The sequence below is a fragment of the Micropterus salmoides genome, unplaced genomic scaffold (assembly GCF_014851395.1).
Source record: "Micropterus salmoides isolate LMB-PRFRI ecotype aquatic unplaced genomic scaffold, ASM1485139v1 Ms_hic_scaffold_2, whole genome shotgun sequence".
NCBI lineage: Eukaryota > Metazoa > Chordata > Actinopteri > Centrarchiformes > Centrarchidae > Micropterus > Micropterus salmoides.
In genome coordinates, this window is record NW_024041150.1 from 41,971,506 (window position 1) to 41,998,639 (window position 27,134).

The 27,134-nt window shown below is 41.0% G+C and overlaps 1 protein-coding gene across 1 annotated transcript; it reads left to right on the forward strand.

Annotated features, from left to right (window-relative positions):
* The first annotated feature begins 2,231 nt into the window (after positions 1-2,231).
* On the forward strand, positions 2,232-15,155 carry LOC119911577 (low affinity immunoglobulin gamma Fc region receptor II-c-like). Its single transcript, XM_038730480.1, has 6 exons — positions 2,232-2,708; positions 2,787-3,032; positions 3,369-3,641; positions 4,091-4,189; positions 9,364-9,453; positions 12,630-15,155. Exons 1-6 carry the CDS (start codon positions 2,483-2,485, stop codon positions 12,671-12,673), a joined length of 978 nt encoding a protein of 325 aa, XP_038586408.1. The 5' UTR covers positions 2,232-2,482; the 3' UTR covers positions 12,674-15,155.
* The last annotated feature ends 11,979 nt before the right edge of the window (positions 15,156-27,134 follow it).

Sequence of the window (27,134 nt, forward strand, 5' to 3'; positions counted from 1 at the left end):
ATTTGAGAAAGAGTGACAAAGCGTAGTTATTTAGTACAAATAACTAGCTAGCTACGTTCGTGATAAAGGTGTTGACAGCCCCCCGAAGCCCCTATCCTTACCACAAACATCAGAAATGTTAGTACCTAAACCTAAGTCACTGAATTTATGCATGTCGACCGGCTAACCCCACAGCTGCGGGTTAGCAGGAAGGCAAGGGAGGCTAACCCTACCTATAGTATGGGGTGGTGATGGCTTTGGTGTGGGAGACCTGGGTTCGATTCCCACTGTGAGACATCCACCATTGTGGGCCAGACACTTAACCCCCAGTTGCCTAGTTGTATAGTAATTATAAGTCGCTTTGGATAAAAGCGTCAGCTAAATGAATAAATGTAGTAGGTTTGGCTCCCTTGTGTTGCTGCAATGTAGGAAAGGGGGGTGTTTCATACGGACACTGAAGGGTACCTTTAGCGTAAAATCCTTACGCTTTGTCACGCTGTCTGAAAGCATCAGTTATGATGCATTGAAATGAGAATGTGTTGAGGATTCCTAAAGTTAGTTAGGATTTGCTTCATACCAAATTGTAAATACCAAATTTCTGTAATACGGCCCCTGGACTTTATAACTGTATTAAAATTAATTAATTTCTCATTGAGGTAAAAAGGTGACACATGAACACTTAAAGAGGTCACTTCTCCGAACAAAGACACAAAAGAGGAGAGAAGACTTATCATGCCTGCATGTGTGCTGACTCAGCAGGGATATTACATAAGAGAAGTTCATCTGCAGGAGAAACGGATCTGAAAGAAACACAGAATGCCTGAGAGCCTTATTGCATTATGTTATGTTTTTGCCACCTGAATTTTGTGTTTCCCTTTACATAAATAAAACATTTCCACTATACTGCCCTACAAAGTCTATGTGCAGTAACTATGCAAACAGTGAAAAATGCCTTTAAAGTTTTGAGATTACCCAGTCAAACATGTTGTGTTTAGATCGGTGGTAACGCATTCATGTAATACCTTCTTAAGAAGACATTTTTATAGATAAAAACCAGGAGCACTGATGTGCCCTTTGACCCTCAAAAGTATATACTGCACTCCACATGACCTTAACCAACTAAAACAACATTGCAAAGGCAAAGTGCAGTATCTACAAACTAAATGTGGTCATTCAACTTTCTTGTTGTGTTTCTTACTACATGTTGATTGTTTTTAATAGCTTTAACAGTTTTATTTATGTTTGCAAGTTGCAAATGTTGAAATAGCTCAGTATTAAGCCTCAAAATTAAGTTGTCTTTTATTGCAATTGCCCTTTACACAGTGTTTTGCTCTTAAAAAATTTACTTTGAAGAAACTGTTATCTTCATTGTCTTCATTTCCCCACCCATCATTAACATTTTACACAATAAATAAATGTTGATGTGTTAGTTTGCATTAGAATTTTCATTTTGTGTGTGTGTGTTGTCAGGTGCACTGGTCCACTTTCCTGAGGAGGCACAGCCAATTTTAGCTAACTTTAACATAAATTTACCGGAGCCGGTGACCTGCTTACTTTTGAAGGAGTAACCTCTGTCACAACAATTGGAATAGCTGCTTGAAATATGAATAAAGAGATGCCCGATATAAGAAACATCAACGCGATTACAAATCACGCTGTCACAGTAAAAGCGTTCCAGGGAGCAGGTTGGCTACAATGTTTGTCTGATTTGCAAGTGGCTGGCAAGCCAACTTAGCTAATAGTAACTGATTATAAAGCAGTGTGCCTTGCTGTGTTTCAATGCAAGTTTAACAATGATTTTACTGCGGGATTGTGCTATGGTGTTTCTCTATGGTAAGATAATATTAGCTGTTTGGCTTGTTGGTTCTGTGTGAGGGAGTGTTACGATCGGGGGCAAACAGTATTACAGTTCACTTCGGGATTAGGCTACCAAGGCAGACCGCAGTATCTGCGGTGTACAAGCCGGAAAACAAAGCCAGCCAGAGCGTTTGCCTTGGTATTAGCTTGGATTTTGTAGTTACTGCAATTTTGACACTCTCGTTTCTCTGAAACGGGGCAAAATTTAAGTAGGAGACTTTGTCACAAGACAGAACAGATGTCATAAAGCCCATTTCAAGTCATAACTAAATTTTGACCAAATGTGTAGTAACTGCGCTTTGGCTTTGTAGGGCAGTATAAATTGTTGCCAGAAAGCACGAAATGGAGTGTAACAAACAAAATGTTCTCTGAGAGGACTCAAGACCCCAGTTTAATTTGTTTCCTCAAGAATGTAAACGTGAAACCCACATCTTTGACAACAACTTTGAGAGTTTCAGCTCATTTTTGAGTTCGACTCAAAGTTTAACTTTGCGCCTGACACACAAAAATCTGTTCAGCAGTAGAAAGTGTAGACAGAAAGAAAGAATATGAGGAATGTGGAGAAAATAATGGATCAACTCTAACCACATCTTTCTCTCTTCCTCCAGCCTCTCTGACTGTGAGTCCCAGCAGCTCTCAGTTTTTCATGTGGAAGTCTGTCTCTCTGAGCTGTGAGGAGGACGACAGCTCTGCTGGATGGACGCTGAGGAGGAACACGACCAGAGAAACCAGGACTCACTGTGAAGCTGACTGGGGAAGATCAGCTGGTTCTTCCTGTAACATCAGCTACGTTACTACATTGGACAGTGGAGTTTACTGGTGTGAGTCCAGAGAGGGAGCAACCAGTAACACCATCAACATCACTGTCACTGGTAAGATCAGACGGTGGAGTTAGTGTTGATGAAGCTGTGTGTAAATGATGAAATGCTGTAGTTTGTCTCTGTGTTGAGGTGGACCAGTGATCCTGCAGAGTCCTGTCCTCCCTGTGATGGAGGGACATGATGTCACTCTGCACTGTAAAACAAAGACCCCTCCCTCCAACCTCCCAGCTGGTTTCTATAAAGATGGCTCCCTCATCAGGACTGAGCCTACAGGTCACATGACCATCCACCATGTTAACAAGTCTGATGAAGGCCTCTACAAGTGTGACATCAGCGGTCGTGGAGAGTCTCCATCCAGCTGGATCTCTGTCACAGGTGAGGAGCTCAAAGATAATTCTCAAACTGACCTGGTTTTGTTTTCTACATTGAGTTCAGCAGGTTTCAGGACGGCAGAGATGATTCATGATGTGACAACATTTCTAACTTTGCAGTCTGCAAAGAAAGAAGAGTGAAAACCACCGTTTGAAATGTGATCTTTTTAACTTTAAACTTAACCACAGTGGCGAAAGATTACAAATTTATAATATATTTATTTATATTTATAATAATAATTTATTAATGTGTGTCTTTCTGCTAGCGTGTTGTTGAATACATTATTTAATGTATGTATTTTATTTTCTGTCTTAAATTACAATTTCTTGTTCATTTTAGGGAAACCCACCACTACAAGTCCAAATTCACCCACCTCTCCTCCTGATTCCTCCTCCTCTTCCTCTCCTCCTGGTTCCTCCTCTCCTCCTCTCTCTGTGTTGTGGTCTGCTGTTCTATCATTCTGTGTTCTGGTTCTACTGGTTCTACTGGTTCTACTGTTGAAACGATGCATCCACAGGAAACTGACACAGGATGATGACATCACAGACGACATCAAATACAGTGATGTCAAAATATTACATCACCTACAGCAGCCAATCAGACGCAGCAAAGGTAACAATGTTTTATTGATTCTGTTTTTCAGGGGCAGTGACTGTCTGTTCTTGTTCTTATATCTTTGTGAGGACCAGTTTCAGTTTTAGACCTTGAAAGATTTTGGAAAGTGACGTGATGTGAATGATGATATATAGCATTTTCATCTCAATAATCAAATGTAAAATCAATATATACACTACCCATCCCTTGTGTGATGTCCTGACATGTTGACTAACTGACATATTCATCCTGTGGTGATTATTTTATCTTGATCAAAGCCAGCAGCTCTGTGGTTGTTTTCCGATTCAGATAAATCCCCTTCACTTGTGTTTAGTCTGTTTTTAGTGTTCACAGCAGTACATAGTAGTAGTAACAAGAAAATCAATTGTACTTCAGTTCAATTTGTGGACTTTTACACATCGGTTTTCAGTAGTACTGGTATCAACTGTTTGTACTTTGTTTCCCAGAGAGGGATCCAGCTACAGTCTACTCAGCAGTGAGAGGAAGAGAAGATGTCAGTTATGGTCAAATTTTCATCAAAGACATCAAATCAAACAGGACGAGAGGTACAGCTGCTCTTTTCTGTTCCCTTATGAACCAACTTTTGAAAAATCTATTGGCCTGTTTCTTAAAAAAGTGGGTTGTACACACCTTTTATACTGAACAGTTGTGTTGAATAGGGTTGTCACTAATGAACCATTCTTACCACATTTATTAAACAAGTAATAAGAAGGGTGTCACTTTGTGTTGAAATTGGCGGGGATTTAAGGGCTCAGATTAGGGGCATGATGATACACTTGGGTCATGAGACATGATGATGCATGAGAAACACTCGAGAAGATTTTTAACACTATTTTGAAAATATATGAAATGCTGAAATATATGAGCGGGTGATTTGCGGGTCTTCCCCAGAAAATAAAATTAAGCATTAAATACTTAATTTCCTGCATTCTGGAGAAATTTCTGCTCCAATTTGTGGTGCAATGGCCTTGTTGCAAGCTATTTTTTAGAATGTTTTTTACAAATGCTTTCAAAGAGTGATGGGCTCAAAATCAGCCATTTCAAAACGTGGTGAGGACATGACCCCAGTGTAAATGACATCTGTGAGTAATAATAATCTGTGATTTCTGCTTAAGTCTGGACAGTTTGAAATCTAATTACATTTCAACCCTCCTTTTCTTTTCTCCACATTCCCATTTAAAAACCTAGGTACAAACTCTAAGAGCTGAAATCAACATAAGCATCATTATTCAACACTGGTTTTCCACGCTTACCATGGCGGGGAGGGGTGACAGTCACTAATGGTAACAACATATTTTTAATTAGGGTTATTGGTTGCATTTGAAGCAATACGTTTTACATCCAATCAAAGTTAGGATGTTAACAAACAAAACAGAAAACGCAAAAGCAATTTACTGATATTCCTAAAGTTATGGTCTTGACTGGTCGTGAAATAAAATCCTGAGTCCTCAATGTCAGAGAAAAAGACAAGACCAAGTACAAATGCGGTCAAGTCTGAGATGAGAAAAAGTGGTCTTAAGACCGGTCACAAGATCAAGACCAGTCTTGATTACTACAACACTATCCTACAATAACTTTACTATGGTTAAATGACACTTGCTATGAGTCTCAAGCTTAAAATAACTTATTTCCCTCATGTTTATTGAAGCATTCCTCATTATAAAGGTATAAGACAATGGTGAAAAATACCATAGTGTGTTGTCATAGCCCTACATTGAGAAAATGCATACTATACTGAATAATAATAAATAACTGTATCAGTTACAGAAACAAACTTTAAGAAGTTCTTAAAATTCTATAAGAACTGGTCCACCCCAACGCAGAGACAAATTCTTTAAAATTCAGCTTTCATGGCCTTTACATTGCCATTTATATAATTTCAGTACATTTGATCTATCTTTGTGTCCAAACCCACAGTGTAGGTTAGTGGTTATAAGGCGCATACGCTGAAAATAGTTTGTATTGAGTTTTTATTAAGACTGTATAAATTTTAATTTATGATGCCGATAACAATTTATGTTCTAGCCTACTATGCAAATTTGCATCAAGCTAGATTCCTGTCTTCAATCTAAACAACTGCTGATATTAGATTAAACCATTCTTTCACTGCTAGTTAGGCGTCCAAGCCCGAAGTGGGCTCTACCCAGTACCCAGTACCCAGTATGCATAAAACTGATACTGCGGCCTAGACGGTAACTGCTAGGGATGCGAAACTCAGAAGGTACGTTCACAGCCCCAAGAGTACCTCAGGCGCAAAAATCCGCACACTTCTACCTCTAGGGGGCGCTATAAGCAAGGTCAACGCGTTTGGGCTTGGAACTCCCGTCTACAAAGGCGTATATCAAAAACTATATATCCAAGCGTTCAGGGGATGGAGCTGAATCTCGTGGTATAGGCCACACCCATTTCTGCCTAAAGTTCTTTTCCGTAAATTTTTAATTAACTCCTTCGAAGCCACAAGTCCGATCGACACCAAACTTGGCACGGATATTCTCTGAACCAAGTTGATGAAAGTTTATGAAATTTTAATCCCACAAAAAATGTCGCAATTACAGGCTAAAAAAAATGCTAAAAACAGCAAATGATGTTATATCTTCGCATTGGAATGGCCGATCGACACCAAATTTGGAGCATTAATGTAGGACACCCCCCTGAGGGCCTGTGCAAAATTTGGTGCAACTAGCCCCTAGGTGGCGCTATTTGAACCGAACACTTTGTTCCTCTAACCACAAGTCATATTAACATGAAAACAGTCCCGAATTGTTCAGCATGGTCCCCTTACTACAGGCACCAAAGTTCACTCAAATATACCCATAGGTGGCGCTGTTATTGCAGATTAAAGATGTTAAAAAAAATCCCATTGATTTACATGCATTTATATCTCCATAACCACAAGTCTGATTGATACCAAATTTGGGCCAATTGTTCCCCATGGGGCCCTGATTACATATTAATTTTGTGCAATTCGGCCTAAAGGTGGCGATATAATCGAAGCTCAAATACCCCATTAATTTCAGTGGGTATTTGAACCAAAGGACATTTGCCTCATAACTACGGCCCACTACATCGCACATTCATAAACCTTACCTCTGTGTGTTTGGGGGATGCCGCCGATTCCTATGGTATAGGATATGCATCTGTGCAATGACGTTTTCATTTAACTAAATCGCAATCTGGAAAACCTATTTTAATTAACTCCTCCGAAGCCGCAAGTCCGACACGAAACATGGCACAGACCATCTCCAGACTAAGCCAATAGAAGTTTGTAGAGGGAATTTTGATCTGACAATTGTCCCAATTGCAAGCTAACAGATATTTGCGAAAACGCTAAAAACAGGAAGTATAACATATCTCAGGCTTGGAAAGGCTGATCAACACAAAACTTGAAGACCTTATGTTGCATGCCCCCTGAGGGGCTGTGAAAATTTGGTACAGTTAGCCCCTAGTTGGCGCTATTCAAAAAATCCCATTCACTTACATGCATTTTACATCTCCATAACCACAAGTCCGATTGATACCAAATTTGGAGCAATTGTTCCCCATGGACCTCTGATGACACCTGAGGGAATTTTGATCCGCCAAAAAATGTCCCAATTACAAGCTAACAAATGTTTGCGCCAACGCTAAAAACAAGATGTCAGATCTTACATTTGCAAACTTGGGGACCTTGTCCCATGTGGCATGCCCTCCAGAGGGGCTGTGTGAAATTTGCCATCAATCAGCCTCTAGGTGGCGCTATTAATCGAATATGAAATAACACTCCCATAGACATACATTGATTTCTGATCTCCGTAACTGCAAGCCCCTTTAATTTCTAACTCTGCTCATTTATTCTCCACGGGCCCCCGAGCCGCGCCGGGGCGCCTGAGCCGACTCGCACGCGCTCCGCGGGGCCAGGTGGGCCGGCTCGCGCCAGGAGGCTTGGACCCTGCGTACAACTGCTTGCAGTTCTAGTTGTGATTGTGATCACCTTTCTTTTAAAAGAAATTAGTTGGCAGCTGTTTTCATTCACTTTCTTTTTTTGTGCCTTGATTTCCCTTTCTTTGGGACAGACATTTCTGTCACAAAGCTGTTGATGCTCAAGCATCAGAAGTCAATCATTAAACGTTTAGGTAATTAGTCCATTTATTGTTGTTGAGTTTGAGAAGGTTTGCAGTTGTCCAAGTCTTTATGTATGGCAGGCAGTTGACAAGTGGCAGGTGAGTTCTGGATTGAGGGCTTGGTGCTTATGTACAGCTGGGTGTCATCAGTATAGCAGTGGAAATTGGAGTCCATGCTGACTGCTGCATCATCTGGGGTAGCATGTAGATATTGAAAAGAAGGAAAGAAGGGGACCAAGCAGAGATGCCTGGGGCACACTGTGGTTGGCTGGAGCCAACGTGAGCAGAAGTCTTTGAGGGCGATGTATAGTTTCCTGTTGGAGACAAGACTGCGCTGTGCCAGTAAGGCCAGTAAGTTCAGAGAGGCAGTTGAGAAGGATGGTGTGGGAGATGGTATCGAAAGCTGCATAGAGATCAAGGAGGATCTGGCAATGAGAAGGTCATTTGTTATCTGACACATGGCGATGAAACTGGGCAGCCACAGCTGTTTCCAGGATTTTAATGAGGAAAGGTAGATTGGAGATTGGGCTGTAGTTGTTTGGATCATCTGGGTCCAAACCAGGCTTCTTTTGTGTCGGGATGACCGGCAAAGCTGATACGTACCGCTCCATGATGCCACCTATAGTGCAGCATAGGGTGGAAAGTCATGACTTAACCAAGGCAGTTGGCATCAGGTCCAGTTTGCTGGTGTTACGTCCCAAGGTCTAGGGGTGTCTTGGATGTAACATAAAGGTGTGGCTTCCCACTCTTCCCATTTCCAAACAAGGCCAGAACACAATACAATATAGCAGTTTTATTAGCTTCAGAGATGAGCAGTGCCCAAAACAACAACCAAAACAATCTAAGAAGACTAAAACTGTCCTAAACCAAAAACAGAAAGTAAAGAAAAGACAAAGCTCTAAACTAGGCTTCTAATCTCAAAAAAAGGAGAAAAAGGGTGCAAACAAAAAGGGCTTCTCACTCCTAAACACTGCTATACAACAAAGAAATATCTGTATATTACAACAAAAAAAATGGCTAAATCCAACAAAACAAGGTTGTCAACAACAATCAGAATTACAAAGCTAAGCTACACAGATTCACTTACAAAGTCTCCTCTAATCACAGCAGTTTTCTACTCACAACTACCTGCCTCTGCATCTTTTTTTTCCACTCTGCACATCTAAACCACAGCAGCAACTTCGGCCTGTTGATTCCAGTGAACTCTGGCTTGAAACTGGTGGTTTCTCACTACAGTGTGGTCTGTTTTAGCTGATGGTGATGTGTTTGTCTGTTTTGGGCCATGTGCTCAAATGTGTGAACTTCTTTAAAAAAAGCGAACAGCTTTGTGGTCGTCTAGTTTCAAATAAATAACGCCGAGTTATATTTTGTCTTTCAAGCAGACACTTGTAAAATTGCCATTTATAATAAAACTTATTATAATTCTACAAGAAAAATAATGAAATTATTTCTACGAGTACTGCAACACATGTATTATTACATGTGCTGCAGTACTCATAGTACTTTAAACACTAACAGTAAATATACCAGTAGAAGTAGCAGCAGTAAATGTACTAACAGTACTGGTATCAGCTGTAGTACCTGTAGTTATGTAATTTGTATGTGTTTTTATTTTCCAGAGAGTCATCCAGCTGTAGTCTACTCAGCAGTGAAAGGAACAGAAGACGTCAGTTATGGACAAATAGTCATCAGACCAAACAGGACGAAAGGTACACCCAAGTAAAAAAGAAATATACCTAAGTAGCACTTTTTTGGATGCACTTATCATATTTTAATTGTACTATACTAAGTGTATACTAAATGTGTTTTTGGAAAAACTTACAACATTACAACATTAAGATAATTGCAATATATTTTAATATACTTAGTTGTGTTAAAATGGATCTATTTTAAGTACCTTTACTGCAATTTAAATATACTTGAAGAACACTTATATAAATAATATATTTTCACATAAACTTCACATAAATGTGTTCCCTGAACATTTTTATTAGCATTTCAGCATATTAGTAATTTATTACTAGTTTACTCCAAGAGTCACTATTAATATCTTGGGGAGCTGCTTTATGAAGCCATTCAGTATGAGAATAATGCATTATTAATGCATTAAAAATATCTTGGAAAATGCCCTTTTAGCATAATAATAAATTATTATAGTAGTATTAGTTATATTAGTATATTACAAAAATAACTTCCTGTACATTAAATGGTACAGCAGAATGTATCACATCTAAAGCAAATACAATAAATAAAAATAAAATCAGTAAAATGATGACATATGATCAGCCTTACTGATAAGTACACTATACACATCCCATCATTAATGTTACCCATGGGGGTCCCTCATATGGTTCGGACTCTGGCCACGGCTCAGATGACCTCACGGCAAGCCGTCCCACTTCTGACACCATATGCGGCCAAAGGCGAGAGCAGTCACCCTGCCCAGATTCAAACACAGGTCTACAGGGTACCAAACATGCAACTTTGACAGCAAGGCCAAAGAGATTTGGAAACTGTTTTATCACACAGCATCTGTGGAAGGGAAAAGGAAATATTTTGTCTATATCAAAGCAATATTACCTCTAATTAATTAATTAATTAATTAATTAATTAATTAACCATTGTCTGATTTTTTTATTTTGTTTAAAGTTACTGAAACACAATATGACATCATGTCTAACTGTTCTGATAATGCTAACCGTTTAGGTTCAGGTGAAATGGTTTTCCACAAGGGACCCCTCCCAATGCTCAGTTCTTCCATTACAACATGATCAAAAACATTACATAAACACTACTGTGTCATTCAGCCAAGGAGCTGTTTTTGATAAAGTGTTATTAAACAGGTACAACAAATTTCACATTAACACAGCAGTCAATTTGTGGAGTACAAAAGTAGCCAATTACTTAATGTATAACAATATTTTAAATAAAATTATTTTTTCACAAGAATATTTATTTAGTCTGATCCTATTGACATGTAGTGAGGGCAAAAACAGTGATCATGTGCAGGAGCGCGGCAAGAAGGCAATTACATAAATAATTACAATATTTTGCAGTAGCCTACACAATGAAGCATATTTAGCATAACTATATTTCATACCCACTAAAAGTGTAATTATAACAATGTGCTTCCACAAAGTACACCTAAATAGTATTTAGTTAAATAAATATATTTTTAATAAATAGACTAAAATGTTGTGAAAAATAGGATTTTATTTAAGCATATTTATTAAAAGTTTAATTAAGTTTATATTTATTACCAATTTATTCAAAGTATACTTTTGAGAAGTATGTTAAAGCTCTGGAGAATATATCTTTAACATACTTGTAGTAAGCATGTTAGGAGTATGAATGTACTATAAGCATACTACTGTGAATTTCTAGTACATTTTCAGTGCCTCTAAGAGCACTTCTTTCGACCGGGGAGCACATAAACACAACATCCAAAAAACAAAGGAGTAAACCACTAGTGAGAGTTATTTGAAATAGTTTTTAAAAAGTACATGGAATAATGAGAGAACGACACATCTGTTATAGATGCAAAGCGAACAAGGAATGTAACATCTCCAGTAATATTAGGCAGTTATAAGGACCTTGAAGTAATCCGCCGGGGAAAAGATTGTTCACAGATATGTAGTTTTAAGTTTTTCACTAATACCTCCTTTATATTCCACACCATGGAAAAGCTCTGAACTGGAAAAAGATCTTGTGACATTTACAAAAAGCCTTTGTTCAACCTTCACACATGTTCTGCATAGTGTTCATACAAGGCTGTTTTCAGATCTCACAAAAAAATTCATGCGCAATTCAGTCATGCATCTGCAGTAACACATTCAGCATTTTACATAACCATATATTCACTTTGTATTGCCTTAGAAGAGTAACCCTTAGTAACCCTTTTTACTTTAAATTTTTAGCGAGTCCGTTGACTCACACAGATCTCTTTTATTAGGGATCCCTGACCCAGAAAAATTCCACTGGTCAGGCCTCTACTGTTGTCATGTCTGTCAGAATTGTTTCACTTGAATACTCACCAAAAAGAGAGTGTTGCCAGCAACCAGGTTTGTATGGATCACAGCGGTGAGTGAGCCTCTGACACTCAGAGTCACAGACTCCAGCCGTATGGTTTTCACTTTCATCTCCGAGTGTCCAAGTCCTCTCAGAGGAGTGATCCGGCCGAGTTAACGCCAAAATTATGATGGCAATTCTTGATTTCAAATAAACAGCTTAGGCAAACACTTGTCGTTCTGTGAATTTTATCCAAGCCTTCTGCAGAAGGAACTCACTGGAACAAACATGCATCATCCAAGTACCATCCAATGTTATCTTACGAGGTCCTATGGTCATAGTAAATCCATAATAAAGACATTTATGTTCTGGTACAGAAATGTATTTGTTGTAAAACATCATTGGACGTGATACTTCTCATCATTATTGTTATTGTTATTTTTAACAGTTAAAATAGTATTTCACAATAAACAAAACATACCTCCATTTACAAACATGATGCTAATAATGAAGAATAAATGACGAAATAATGTTGGTTAGCTTAAACTGATGTTTCCCACTAAATATGAATGTACAGAACTGAAAATTACATTTTTCAGCTTGTGATGCTACACTGACTTCCTGTTTATGTAGCTGATTACTCTTGATTGGATGGCCCTACAAATGTTTCCTAGCAACAGATTCAGATCACTCAAATCTTTACTACCTGAGACTTCTCTTAAGTTTTACTGGTGCGACCTGATTCAGTGAATCTCTAGTTTGAAACTCTTGTTAGTTCCTGAGAACTGAGTGAAGCAGAGTTGTTGTCTGGTGATGGAGTTTCTTTGTCTCCAACAGTTTCTCATGTTGTTTGAACTGTTTGTGTTTGTGTGTTCAGAGTTTCCAGTAGAGACAGAGGTCGTCTACTCTTCACTGAGGTAGACCTTCACACCTTCACACCAGTCCAACCACTGATGTCCAGCTGGCCTGGAACTGGTCCCCAGAGCCCCTCAGACCTCTGCACATCCATTTATTTCACACTGCTTAAAATAATTAGGGGACATTTTCATCACATCAGATCTCGTTAAACAAAATAATTGGAATTTCAACATCTTTATTGAACATTGTATAATTTGTTGTGAACCAAATAAAGTGACAACTGTCAATGGAAAACAAAATCACCAACCGATTGGGGGCTGGATTCAAAATCACACCAAAGAAAACAAAGAAAACAAACTGAAATCACAGGCAGATCCAAACTGCCTGACTTTCCTTACAGCAACTCATGATGTGACTCATGTACCTGTGTGCACTGCTGACAACATCTGGGCATGCTCTTGATGAGATGACAGATGGTGTCCCGGGGGAAATCCTCTCAGACCTGGATCAGGGCATCAGTGAGCTCCTGGACAGTCTGTGGCACTACTTGGCGGTGTCACCGACACGTAACGTCCCAGAGGTTCTCAGTTGGATTCAGGTCTGGTGAAGGTGAGGGCCCATGCAAACACACTCTGGCCACATGAGGCCGGGCTTTGTTCTGCACCAGGAGGAACCCAGGGCCACCCCTCCAAGGATATGTGAAGAGTCGGGGTGCTAATTCAGGTGTTCTCTAGCAAATGCAAATCGAGTGCTGGGCTGTGAGCTCAGATGCCATTAGAGGATCTCAGACCCTCATTGCCACCCTCATGAAGTCTGTTCCTGACAGTTTGGTCAGAAACATGCACGCCAGTATTCCCCCTGGAGGTCAATATTAGGGCTCTGATAGTGCTTTTCCTATTCCTCCTTGCACAAAGGAACAAATGCTAGTCCCGCTGCTGGGTTCATGCCCTTTTACAGCCCTATCCAGGTCTCCTTGTGCATTGGCATGTCTTCTGGTATCTCCTCCATGCTCCTGAGACTGTGCTGGGAGACACAGCAAACCTTCTTGCAATGACATGTCTGGATTTGCAATATATTTCAATGTTAAATTTAAGTTAGTATAGTAAGTCATAGTCAGCACCGACATGTTTCTTTGTATTTTCATTCATATATTTATATTGAATCAAATCTAATCATAACTTCATGTTGTTTTGTGGGTAATGTAATAACTAACTTTACTGTTATTTATATTTTATTTTATATTTTATTTCTTGTTGCTGCAGCAACATGTTTCTCTGCAGGATCGATAACCTTTGTTCTCGTTCTTGTTTTTCTCCTGTGGTTCTGTGGGTTTCACAAAGCTGTCGTATTTCTGTACTGCTTTGGCTAACCGATACACACCTCTCTTCAGTCCAGATAACTAAAAATAAGAGAAGAGAGAAAGTGTGTGTGTTTTACATTTAATGAAAAATGCTTGATGCTCAAATACAGTCAGACAGTTTAATTATTGTGTCACTATGTTGAATACCTTTGAAGAAGAAAAAAAAAGAGAAGTGAAATTTGGACAAATGGAGGGCCACACGTATTATTTAGCACAAGAGCCACAGCGTGTCAGCCTCCGTAGCTTCTTCTAATCACTTGAAATGGGAAGGGTGTGCAGTGAGCCGCTAGATGCTAGATGCCACTAAAGCCTACACATTGAATCTTTAACTGAATTGGATTCAGGTATTTTAAGCAGGACCTTGTGTCACGGCTGTAAAATCAGAGTTCTGCTTGGTGTCCTGTCTGTGCAGGCCAAGTTGGGAGGCCGCTTATGGAGGTAAATGGTGACAAAACCATTGAAAATGGACAGATTGAAAGTCACAAATAGATATTACAACTTGTAAACACAGCATGATCTACAAAAAGATTAAGGGAACGTTCTGTGTGTGGTGGTGTTAAAAAGACTCTTAAGCCTCTCTGGGACAATCTAGTCAATATTTGAGGGCCCTAGCCATAGTGGTTTTTGAACTGGCCCAGGTCTAAAGTGACATCTAAAGTAAACATCCTAAATCATCCTTTTTATAGCGTTTTCACAAACAGAAAAAAAATGGTTCAATCCATGAGCTAAATGTAGGCTATCCATAAACATCAGATTTGATGGGAATATAATGCAAAACAATCAAAATCATCATGCACAGACAAATCATTTTACATTCTTTCAAATTCTGGTTTTCAAGTACAAGTCACTGATTTCTATTTGTGAATCATGATGTGTTTATTTGTGGATTTTTAATCTTTTTGTAGATCATGCTTTATATTTGTGGATCATAAAGAGTTTGTTTGCGGATTTTAAATTTTTGTAGATCGTATTTTATATTTGTATTCATGAAGAGTCTGTATGTGGATTTTGTATCTATTTGTAGATCTTGTTTTACATTTGTGGATCATGAAGACTTTGTGGATTTTTAATCTATTTGTAGATTATGTTTTGTGTTTGTGTTTGTGTTTAAGTTGTAATATCTATTTGTGACTTTTAGTCTGTCCATTTTCAATGGTTTTGGCACCGATTTACCTCTATAGCCGCTGCGCTGTCTAGATAGCGGAGCAGCTAATTGCATTTTTGCAGCAAAAGTGGAAACAAGTACCAAAATTGACACAAATTTTTGATAAAAACCCATTAGCCACGCAAAAATCAAGATGGCTGCCATTTTTCCAAGATGGCCACCATTTCTGGCCTGGATATACTATTTTGTGTAGAATTGTCCAATATCAATGATGTATCAATGATCTGCTTACTGAGCTCTGAGCTGCTAAAACGCATGGTGTAGTTGGTGGAAGCTTAAAGCTGATGATACACGGAACAAATTTTAGAGCAATGTTGTTGGTCAATGTTGCCGTCAATGGTAATGAGTAAAGATTACTACCGTAATCCCCCCCAAGCAAGCTGACTGGAGCAAATGTTGCCTCTGTCAAAAGGAAACAAAAGAAAACTCTCAAATTACCACCAGTACATAATCCAAGTAAAAATAATGGCTATAGCATGATTGCCACCAATGTTCCTCTCTTTCAAGCCATCAGTGAACTCCCAATTATTCTTGTAATCTACACTGTTGAGACCAAGTCTAACTCTGAAACTCCATGTGTTCCCAGTCTGAATCTCAAACTTTCCTTGGGCAAGATACTGAACCGCAAATTGCCCCCGTTCAATCGCTGTGAATGTGAGACAGGTAGTCTGAGCAGGTAGTCTCAGTGTATGAATGTGTTTGAATGGGTAAATGTGATGTAGTGTAAAAGTGTTTTGGTAGTCGGAAGACTAAAACGGAAAAAAGGTGCTATGCAAGAACAGACCATTCCCCATTTAAAGCGTGCTGCCTACCAGGCAGGATGCATATGGGGATAATCAACACCGACTGGGGCTGGATTTAGGAAAGGTGATCTGTGGCATATTTTGTGGACTGATCTGCCTACCAGAGATGCTCACAAGTCTCTGATCTAGAGTCCATGTCAAGCCTAAAGTCTCTGAGGTAGAGTCCTAGTCAAGTCTCAAGTCCTGGTGGTTATAATGAGTATTGTAACACCTGCTGTGTTGCATCCAGGCTGCTTAGAACACTGCATAGCTATAAGAAATTCTGTAACTGTAACCTGTTTTCACTTACACAACATAACCATGCAATGTGCACTGCAGCAACTAATGACTGTAAGTCAACACACTCCCCCAGACTCTCAAACCCAGTGTAACGTTAACTAAATAAAACTTTAATGTTACATGATCAACAATAAACCTACAATCTGTTCGCAGCCAACGATTATCATTAATGGGATGGCAGCCAGCCAGCGTAAATGATTACCTTAATCGACCACCACAAGTTTGGCAAGCAAACAAACACTCGTTCATCTTTTTATAACCAACCGCAGTCGCAGTTAACTTCCCTTAGTACGTAGCATAAACATAAGCAAACTAACGTTAGTCAAAACTGAGCTAAACATGTTTACTAACCTATCAGGTTATAACCCATTTTGCATTCTGTCCTTCTTTTATCTGGGCCTTGTTGTATGAAGTTTTAAAGCTGCTGGTGCAGTCAATGTGTTTGTTGTCCGTGCTTATTTTTTTATGCGTCTACTATGATGAGGTTACGAAATTAAATGGTTCCTTTTTGGTCTGTTTTAACCGTGTTTATTGTTATTTTGTGATTGGCACAGGGTGTTTTATTTAGAAAATTTGCTGGATTATCTATGTCATTCAGTGTGTCACTTCCTGCCCGGTTCGAATTGCTCTGTGCTGCTTGACGCAGCATCTGTCTCTTCGGAGCGGAGAGCCATCTGGGACGTGCTGCAGCTACGTCTGGTGGATTTACAAGCATTGACTAGAATGGCAGTGATCAGCTCCGGCAACCAGGGCGCAGCCGGAGTCAGTGGATACATGTGGCTGTGCACAGTTGATACTCATCAGATGCATACTGAAACATTGTTCACTGGTCCCGCACCTCAAGTCTGCGTCAAGTCTGAAGTCTTTTGAGGACAAGTCTCAAGTCAAGTCTGAAGTCACTGTGTGTTCGACTTAAGTGCAACTCCAGTCTGAGTCTAAAACTCGAGTCCCTATCTCTGATAAACACGTGACTTTGGTGTGGTGCAGGTGAGCAGGGTTTGAGTTCACACTGCTGCCTGAGCAAGATTCTCCTAGTTGCTCTATAGGTGTGCGACATTTGACATATAGTGTAAGCGTAAGCTAAATAAGTAAATGTAACGTAACTGATCTCCCCCCTATTGCAGAGAGTTGCAAACAACTGTCCAAGTGTGGTCTGTTGCCATGGAAGGTGCAAATACTACAGCCTTGGTCATGCTAGCACAGCACTGTGGAGCTGCTAATGTGAAGATTATGCTCCATTTCAACTTAGAGCATATATCAATTGATTAAACATTTACATCTAACAGAACTTTTAATCCTGGAATGTTTAGTTATTCAGTTAGTTAGTTTTGTCATTCAGGTTACTGATGCGAAAAATATACAATGATCCATAAGTGTTTGGGTTACACATGATTGCATTTTATTTTTATATTATTTTATTTACATAGCGCCAGTTCGCAACAACTCATTATATTTTGTACAGTAGTAACCAAAAGTTCATATTTGGTTCATGTACAAATAAAAAAGTCCATTTCTAATGAAGGTTATACTAAAATATTGTTGTTTTACTTTTAAAAATATTTATAAGAAAGAAATTTAAATATAAAAAAATATGTCTGATGTATACATTTAAATATTCCATGGTTAATAACTAGTCATTTGACACCAGAATTATCAAAATTGGCCAGGACAATGATATTCTATGGTCAAAAAAAAATGGCTGAAAAAATGACCATCTTTAAAAATTATTTTGAAATTTACGTGGCTAAGGGATTTTTTAAAAGAATGACCCAAGAGATACACTCAGTCAAATTTTGGTACTTCTTTTCACATTAGAAATATTTTTTGCTTATCTGCTGTACTAAGTTTGTCAGTATCCTCCAGAAGAAGGAGAGAGGAAACGAGACTAAGAGTGGAAAGAGAGGGAAATAGACCTCGTGCTGTAGTTTTTGTCAATGAAGTGTCTGAGGTCACAGGTCATTGACCAATAAAAGCTGCAGCTTGGTGTCAAGGCTGAGTTTTTTGAGGATTCCTGGGAAACTGAGTTCAATGACTGACATGATAAAAGTCAGTTATGATCACAAAAGGAAAACTTCACCCTTATGAGGTCCCTGTTATCCCAACTTTACAATCAATTAATCAATCAATCAATCTTTATTTGTCCCCGCAGGGAAATTAGTTATATATCCTGCACCTTGCTACGATTAGGCTGGCCACACTAGCTGAACATCCTGCTTATTTGACTATATACCTTACCTGTTTAAAACCGTAATGGCTTGAGGGACAAATTGCAATTTTTAGCTATTTTTAGTGAATAAATTATCAACAATCCATAAAATCAAGCCAGGTTTGAGTGAAATTTTGAATCCAATCTATCTGCTAGAAAGAGCTAAATAGGATTAAATGTAGGAGTGTGACCTTTTACAGTATACCATAATTACCGTAACCATAATTGTAAATCTAGCTGGTGTATTCCGTATTACTTTTCCAAACTCTCACACTGTTTGCTCAGCACCTGATTGCCCGGCTGATTTACAGTTAAATATAATTTATTGTAAAAGAGTCAATAAATTAATTTCATGAGTAAGTTTCTAAGTTATTCCAAGTTAACTGTTCATCAATCATTATTTTCAATTCTTATTTTTTGAATAAAAATAATTTTTATCTCACTACACTGTCAATTCATGAGATGGATCAAAAATGAAATGAAACACTCGCACACCTCACGTTGAGGGTTACTCTTTGGGAAGACATTCTGTGGTAAGCACAGCATCAGGGGCTTATTTCATTTAATAGAGACTGGCACTGAGACTGTGTCCAGAGGGAAATTAGGCCCTGTTTGCTTCTGGCCTAGGCACTGATTTAAAGTTGTGTACAAAAGGTAAATGTATTTGAAATATGAGTCTTCACTCATATACAGGCAGCCCCCGACTATGACGTGCTGCTGGAGGTGGTGACTAGAGCCGTGGCTAAGCTCAACATCATCTGGCCACAGGAGGAGCAGACTCCACAAGCTAGTGGTAAGCTTGATGAAAGGTTTCTTAAGCACCACGCGCCACCTCCACGCCGGTCTCTGCCATTCTTTACTGATTTACATGATGAACTGAGTAATCATGGGGCAGACCCTTCTCTACACGTCTTTCCACACCCCTATCACTGAACTACAGTAATGTGATGGGGGTTAGGGACCGTGGTTATGGGAGGATGCCTCGGGTGGAGGATGCGCTTGCGAGCTATCTCTCCCCTCGACTTGCGTCCTCCCTGGAGAAGCCAGCGTTACCCTCCAAGCCATGTCGCACCTCATCTACGCTTGTGGGGAAGGCGTACATGGCAGCGGGCCAGGCAGGTGCAAGCTTGTACACCATGGCGGTGCTTAAAGCCTACCAAGCCGACCTGCTACAGGAGATGGTTCAGAGGGGGGGTCCCTCTGAGGAAGATCTGGCGGAGCTTCGCAGAACCACGGAGCGTTTGACGCAGGGCGAAGCGTTCCGCCAGTACCTCCCTCGCCGGTCTGGACCCAAGGCAGCTGAGGCTGCCAGGCGTAGGTCCCTTCCCTCTACGACCTCCTACGGAAAGGACAGGAAGCAGAGTGTCGCTTCTCGGGGCCCCCCGAGGAGCTGGGGCAGCGAGACGGCGCTCTCACCCTCAGCCTTCTGAGAGACGCGATCTGAGGGCCGTCATCCAGTCCCGACGGAGCTCAGGGAAGACCGGGGTAGGGGAGTCTTTCTCCCCTCCCGCATAGATGGGTTTCGACTACAGTTCAAAACCCGCCCTCCAAAATTCAACGGGGTGGTTTGGACTGTGGTCCGCCCGGAGCAAGGTCCGGTGTTGGGACAGGAAGTTCTTACTCTGCTGAGGAAAGGGGCCGTGGAACGTGTCTCCCCCCCAGACAGAGACGCCGGTTCTACAGCTTCATAGTCCCCAAGAAGGACGGAGGGCTGCGCCCCAAATATATGGTTCTGCGGGTTCTAACCGGTCTCTGAGGAGATTCAGGTTCAAGATGCTCATCATCCCCGCCATCGTGACGCACATCTAATCTGAGGATTGGTTTGTCACGATAGATCTAAAGGAAGGAAGTTCCTGAGGTTCGCCTTCGGGGTGTGGCTTACCAGTATCGGGTTCTTCTATTCGGCCTGGCACTTCCCCCTCGCACATTCACCAAGTGTATGGATGCAGCACTGGCCCCGCTGAGGCTCCAGGGCATCCGGATTTTCAACTACATCGACGACTGGCTCATCCTAGCCCAGTCTCGAGAGTTGGCGGTTCGGCATCGAGATGTCGTTCTGGCTCATCTGCTGCGTTTAGGGCTGAGGCTCAACGCAAAGAAGAGTGTGCTGGCGCCCACCCAACGGACTACGTTCCTAGGGGTAGTATGGGATTCGACAACGATGCGGGCACAATTGTCTCCGGCACGTGTCGACACCATATTGGCTGCCGTGAAAGGGGTGAAGTTAGGCCACGCCATCACTATAAAACACTTTCAACGAGTGTTGGGTCTCCTGGCGGCTGCGTCCAGCGTAATACCATCTGGACTGCTGCACATGAGACCCCTGCAGTGGTGGCAAAGGACCAAGGGTTTTTCCCCGAGGGGAAATTCTCTCCGTCTGATTTGGGTTACGCGCAAGTGTCTTCGTTCCCTATCAGTTTGGAAGGAAACTTGGTTCCTGTCCCAGGGGCCCGTGCTGGGAGGGTCTTGTCGCCGGCTGGTCATTTCGACAGACGGCTCCCTCACGGGCTGGGGCGCGGTCATGGACGGCGTGGCATATACGCCGAGTGGCATATCAACTGTCTCGAGATGTTGGCGGTGTTCCAGGCTCTAAGGAGTTTCCTGCCCGATCTCCAAGGCCACCACGTCCTGGTTCGTTCCGACAACACAGTGGTGGTGGCCTATCTGAATCACCAGGGCGGTCTGCGCTCGCGCCCTCTGTACAGACTGGCACGTCAGATCCTCCTGTGGTCCCAGGAGAGGTTACTGTCGCTCAGGGCGATGTATCTCCCGGGGACACAGAATCAGGGAGCAGACCTGCTGTTGAGGCAGGGGCTGAGGCCAGGGGAATGGAGACTTCACCAGCAGTCGAGACCCTCCTCAGCTCCAGGGCCCCGTCCACACGGAGGATGTACGGCCTGAAGTGGAGTGTTTTCTCCACTTGGTGTAGGGAGCGGTCGGTGGACCCTGTTACCTGCCCGGTGGTTCAGGTACTTGAGTTCCTCCAGGACCGGTTCTCTTCTGGTCTTTCCCCTTCCACCCTCAAGGTGTACGTGGCAGCTATTTCATCTTCCACACCCCTCTGAGGGAGGGGTCTTTGGGGAAACTTCCCTTGGTTGTATGTTTCCTCCGTGGTGCCCGGAGGATGAGACCTGCGACTCGGTCCAAGGTTCCCACTTGGGATCTGGCGGTGGTTCTTGGGGCGTTGGCTGAGCCCCCCTTCGAACCCCTGGAGTCAGCTGAAGCTAAGCACTTGACCCTCAAGATGGCCTTTCTCCTTGCTATCACCTCTCTGAGGAGGGTGGGGGATCTCCAAGCGCTTTCGGTTTCCCCGCAAGCCTGGAGTTTGCCCCGGGGAATATTAGGGCTATCCTGCACCCTTGTCCAGGATACATCCCTAAAGTGCCTTCTTGTGCCGCAGGGTCCACAGTGCTGCAGGCATTTCATCCTCCACCTCATGTGACGGCGGAGGACGGGAGACTACATCTGCTCTGCCCTGTCAGAGCACTGTGTATTTACACTCTGAGGTCCTCCCGTTGGAGGAAGGCTGACCAGCTGCTAGTGTGTTTGGGTCCCCCAGGGCTGGGCTCCCTGCATCCAAACATACTATTAGCAACTGGATTGTTCAGACTATTTCCCTGGCCTATCAGGTGCGCGGTTTGCCTTCACCTGTGGCTGTGAGGGCTCATTCTACCAGAGGCATGGCGGCCTCTCGAGCCCTCCTTTCCGGGGCCTCTTTGCAGGATGTTTGTTTAGCGGCTGGCTGGGCCACTCCGCACACATTCATTCGGTTTTACAGTCTTGACCTTCTTTTGGCACCTGGCACTCGTGGGCTCTCCTCTTAGTCGTGCCACTTTATTGCACACTGGTGCAGGTGGGGTTTTCGGCACGGTTTAGTGGGTATCTCGTTCCCATAGTGTCGTAACCGACGCAGTTCGAGTTCCCTCGAAGGGGAACGTCTCGGGTTACGTATGTAACCCTGGTTCCCTGAGAAGGGGAACAAGACACTGCGTCGGCCCGCAGCACCTCTCTCCCCGCCTGAAGTGCCTGCTTCATAGTTTAAGCTAATGATGAGTGTGTACAGGTGTGCTTTATACTCCTCTGGTTATTCCGCCACACCTTACCGTTCTAGCAACAAGCCAATAGGATTGGAGTGATTTCATTCACGTTCAGACCTGCTACGCCGAGAGGCGTTCCCATAGTGTCGTAACCGACGCAATGTCTCGTTCCCCTTCTCGGGGAACCAGGGTTACATACGTAACCCGAGACGTTTTCAAGCATGTTAAAACTAATGATGAAAAGCAAAAAGATAAGTGCCTGTATATAGCAAGCAGAGTCAAGAATGCAAATCAGAATGTAAAGGACTTTATAAAAAGTTTTCAGAAAAATCAAATGCTTTTATAAAAATGGTAGCAGCCTGTTTAAATTCTAATTACCTGTTCTCTAACATAGCAACTATCCTTAATACAAAGACTTCAGTTTGCGGTCAAATACTTTTTTAGTGGTCAAACAAACAGATTTGAAATTCTAGAAAAAGCGGGGTGTTTCATATGAAAGGAAGAAACCAATCTTCTCATGGCTCTCATGCGGACAGCAAAGGGAGGAGTTCCACAGACAAAACACACACTCAGAAACAGAACTCTGATCCTTTTTAGGAAGTTCTGTAAGGACACTGTTACAGTGTTAATATCCTATACCTTAATGAAACAGGTAAAAGCATTCAGGCATGTTATTGGCAAAGGACAAAAAGCAGGAAAATATACTGAGACCCCCCTTCCACACCACGATCAAACTGGCGGTGTCTCTAGTATAGCATATGGATGGTAAAGCAGGACCCATGACAACAACTTATGTCTCAGTGAGAATCAAAGACAAGTGTCTAATCCATTGCTGCACCATCGCCACCTCTCTTTAATAAAAATAATTAGAATAATAACATCAACCATGACAATAACTAATTTGAAGTAAAAAAATATAGGCCTACATATTTTTTATATTGCCTATATAATTTTCCAAACTTCAACAGCTAAATGTGCAACATGCAACATGAAATAATTAAGCCTATAACTAAATAATATAAATACTAACTTCCAAATTAATTCAGTTGAAGTTAATAGATTATTAACTGCTCTACCCCCACTGTGCTGAGTGTCTAGCTCTGCCCCCGCATTTATTCCTAAGGTTTATAAACCTAGAGAATGGCACTTTGCTATTCAAACATTGACAGAGGTTTATTCTAATCTTGCCTAATACTTTATGATCCCTAATTTTGAACAGTGGTGCAATTGGCATTCAGCGTTATCTATCCAATAGTCAGCATTAGATCAACAAAACAGGTTTCTGAGGTAATAGAGCCCCTTGTTGTGACCTTGTTCACCTCAAGTAAATTTTTTTATATAGCGCCCACTCACAACAACAGTTATCTTATTGCACTTTTCATATAGAGCAGGTCTAGAACATATTCTTTGATATTATTTACAGAGACCCAACAATTCCGTCAGGAGCAAGCACTAGGCTACACCAGGCAAGGAAAACTTCCCTTGAAGAGGAGAACCATGGGTCAGTCGGGACAGCCATCTGTCTCTACCGGTTGGGGGTGAGCGAGAGCAAAGAGAGTGAGAGAGAGAAAGAGATGACTGGGGGGTAGCAGCCAACACAATATCCACATAGAAATACAAACAGTAAAGGTAGTAGTACAGACTGAAAATGAATAATGGTACAGATAATTATAGTAATGTCAATAATAATAATAATGGGACAAGTAATATAACAATGAAGCAAAGGGTATCAAGCAGGAACATAGTACAGCAGGTTACTCGCAACTACAGATGCTGAAACACCTGCTGAAAGTGTTAGGAGGAGAGATTTTTTATTGGATAGTAACATGAATAAATGCATAAACAGAACTTTGACAGTTCTGTTTATGCATTTATTCATAACACAAAGTTACAAACTTATTTCCATTGTGATCCTTTTTGTTGTCTGATAAATATGGCAATGCAAGCTACAGATGACTAAAGGTACCCTTTACAATCAATCCTAACAAAATACAACCAAAAGACCGAACACACCGAAATACAAATAAACAAGAATAAAAACACAAATACATACACTAAAATTCTCCTTAAAACTGAATAAAAGCTCAAACCAATTATGATTTAACAACCATTCACTACATGCTCGATTAAAACAGCGATGTGATTGGCTTAATTTAATCTCAACTGGAAGTTTGTCCCATTCCAATGCTGAAGTGTACAAAAAGATGTTTTGCTCAGAACAGCTCTTACTTTTTCAAAGTACTATGTCAGTGGCTCTGCCTCTATTTGAGTAGTTATGTAAGTAGTTAACTTAAAATAATCTGCTCATGCCTTGCAAAATCCTTTGTGTTATCAAAGTGTCAGCTGCCTCATCCTGTTTTCAACCGTCAACCATTTTAATTCCATAAGTTAAGAAGATTTAATTCTGTGTCGTTTTGAAGTTAGGCAACTAACTTTCTCTCTAAAGTCTTCACACACACAGACTATGCAGGCGTAGGGAGTGTCCCGTGTGGTGCCCAGCGCCTACCACCAAGAGTCACATAGTGCACTGGAGCGGTGGCATCAAACGCTTAAGTCCAGGTTACGCAAATATTGTCACGACACTGAAAAGGATTGGGATGAAGGGGTGCCTTTTGTTCTTTTTGCTTGTCGTGAAGCCAAACAAGAGAAGAAAAGAAGTTTAACTTTTATCCTCTTGGGGATGCTGCTGTACCATGTAGTACAGGCACAGTCAAAGTGTATTAAAGCATTTGCTAACATTTTCTTTCATACATACATTTGCTAACCACAGCTTAAATATTTTAGTTTTAACTGCAATCTGGGTATCTTCCACATAAATAATGAGCTACAAACCCTAATTTATAACCAAGCAATAATGTTCTTCAACGCATCACTTAAGTTGCTTTCAATAACTTTCTTATCCCTATGGAAGAGCAAACAAATTTCATGTCATTTATATATAAGAGAAAGAGCATTGAACCCAGGACATGACCCTGCGGCAAACCACGGTATTTCTCTAACCTCACACAGTACGGTTAATATCAACTCTTTGACGCCTTCCAGTCAAGTAAGATAGAATCCGTTCACACACCATACTGTTAAAACTATATGTTATATTACTTTTTTTCTGTTCTTGGCTAAATCTTATAATATAAAAAACGAAAATCATGTTGGATACATAATACATGTGGTGAAAAGAGATCATAGGGCCTGATCATTCACTAACTCCCTGGATCGAGTACACAAACCCCTCATACATCATTTGCTTGCACTGAAGAAGCAGATCATCATAGTGGAGAGCGTTAAAACGACAGATTTACACATTCACACACACTAAAAGTATAAAAATCATGTTGAATGTATGATACATGTGGTGTTTTATCAGCAGACTGTTGAGGTTTCTTGTCCGTATGTCTTTTATATTTCCAGCCAACAACCAATCCAAGAACAGCTAAGCAAACCAGAACAAAACCTGCTCCCAGTGCGTAGTAAAGACAGTAGTTTCCCTCCACGACGTCTCCACTGTTGGAACCTGAAGATCAAAGTGCTTATTAGTATGATGTTTGAAATGTCAGCAGACAGAGCACAAACCAAACATGTTGAAACCAGGTGGAAAGAGGTCTGTGTGTCTCAGATCACAGCTAACGATACATTTATCTATATTGTGAATATTGTATTATATTGTAATGTTTTCTATTGTAATTTGATGATGCCTTATATAAAACCTGTGGTGTCTGCATTTATGTATATTTTAAGCTACTGATATCAAAAGGAGGTGGCCTGAGGAGTTGATTAAACTCTGATTACCTTCGGAAAATATTAAACAAACCAAAAAGACCAGACCTGTGGTCAGAGCATCTGATATAACTCTCACCATCTCTGGAGGACAGAGTTCACTGATTATGATCTACAAAGTAGAATTACATGATGTGTACAGAAGGAAATGGTTATGAAATAATATGAATTGTGCAAAACAAAGTGAAATGTGTTATCAGACTCGGGCTCGAACACGCACGGCTGAACCAGGTACTGCGTACTTCGCATGTGAAACTCCCAACAAAGATCAAATAGAACTGAGATGCTTCACTTGGTAGCTTCAATTGAGCATTCAGCATACAGGTTGAAAGAAGAACTGCAGCAATGTGCAGTATGGCAAAATATGGTGTTTTTTGAAAATGAAACCATGTTACCCCAGTTTGTAAAACTAATTTCTGTCCCTCCTGTTTGTTTCTGATGCTTTTAACTCTTAAGTACATTTTGAGGGAAAAAATAAACATTTTTATGTTGTTACATTTGAAAACGCAAGTTGTGTTCTTATTGATTAGGTCCATCCATGTTTCTGTTCAGGGCACATTTACTTCCTGGTTTATCAGATAGCTGTCCCCTCACGACTGTGCATAGCTGTACGTGTGTGTGTGTGGGGGGGGTGCAGCGGTGTGCTTGTGGTCAGATGTACAAGAAAGATGTGAAGAGACCACGCAAAGTTGTTGTTTTTATTGCTGTGGTTAGCCTGTAGAAGTAACGTTAGCTGCTTTGGTTCTGACGATTTATGCAGCCTTGTCGAAAAATGCTAACTTGTGTTTTCCCATTTCCAATTGTGCAGGCTATATCCCATAAAGGTCACAATATTATGACATCTTTATTTCAGTTTTGTGCATAATTTGATACTCTTCTATAACATCTTTATTTATTTGA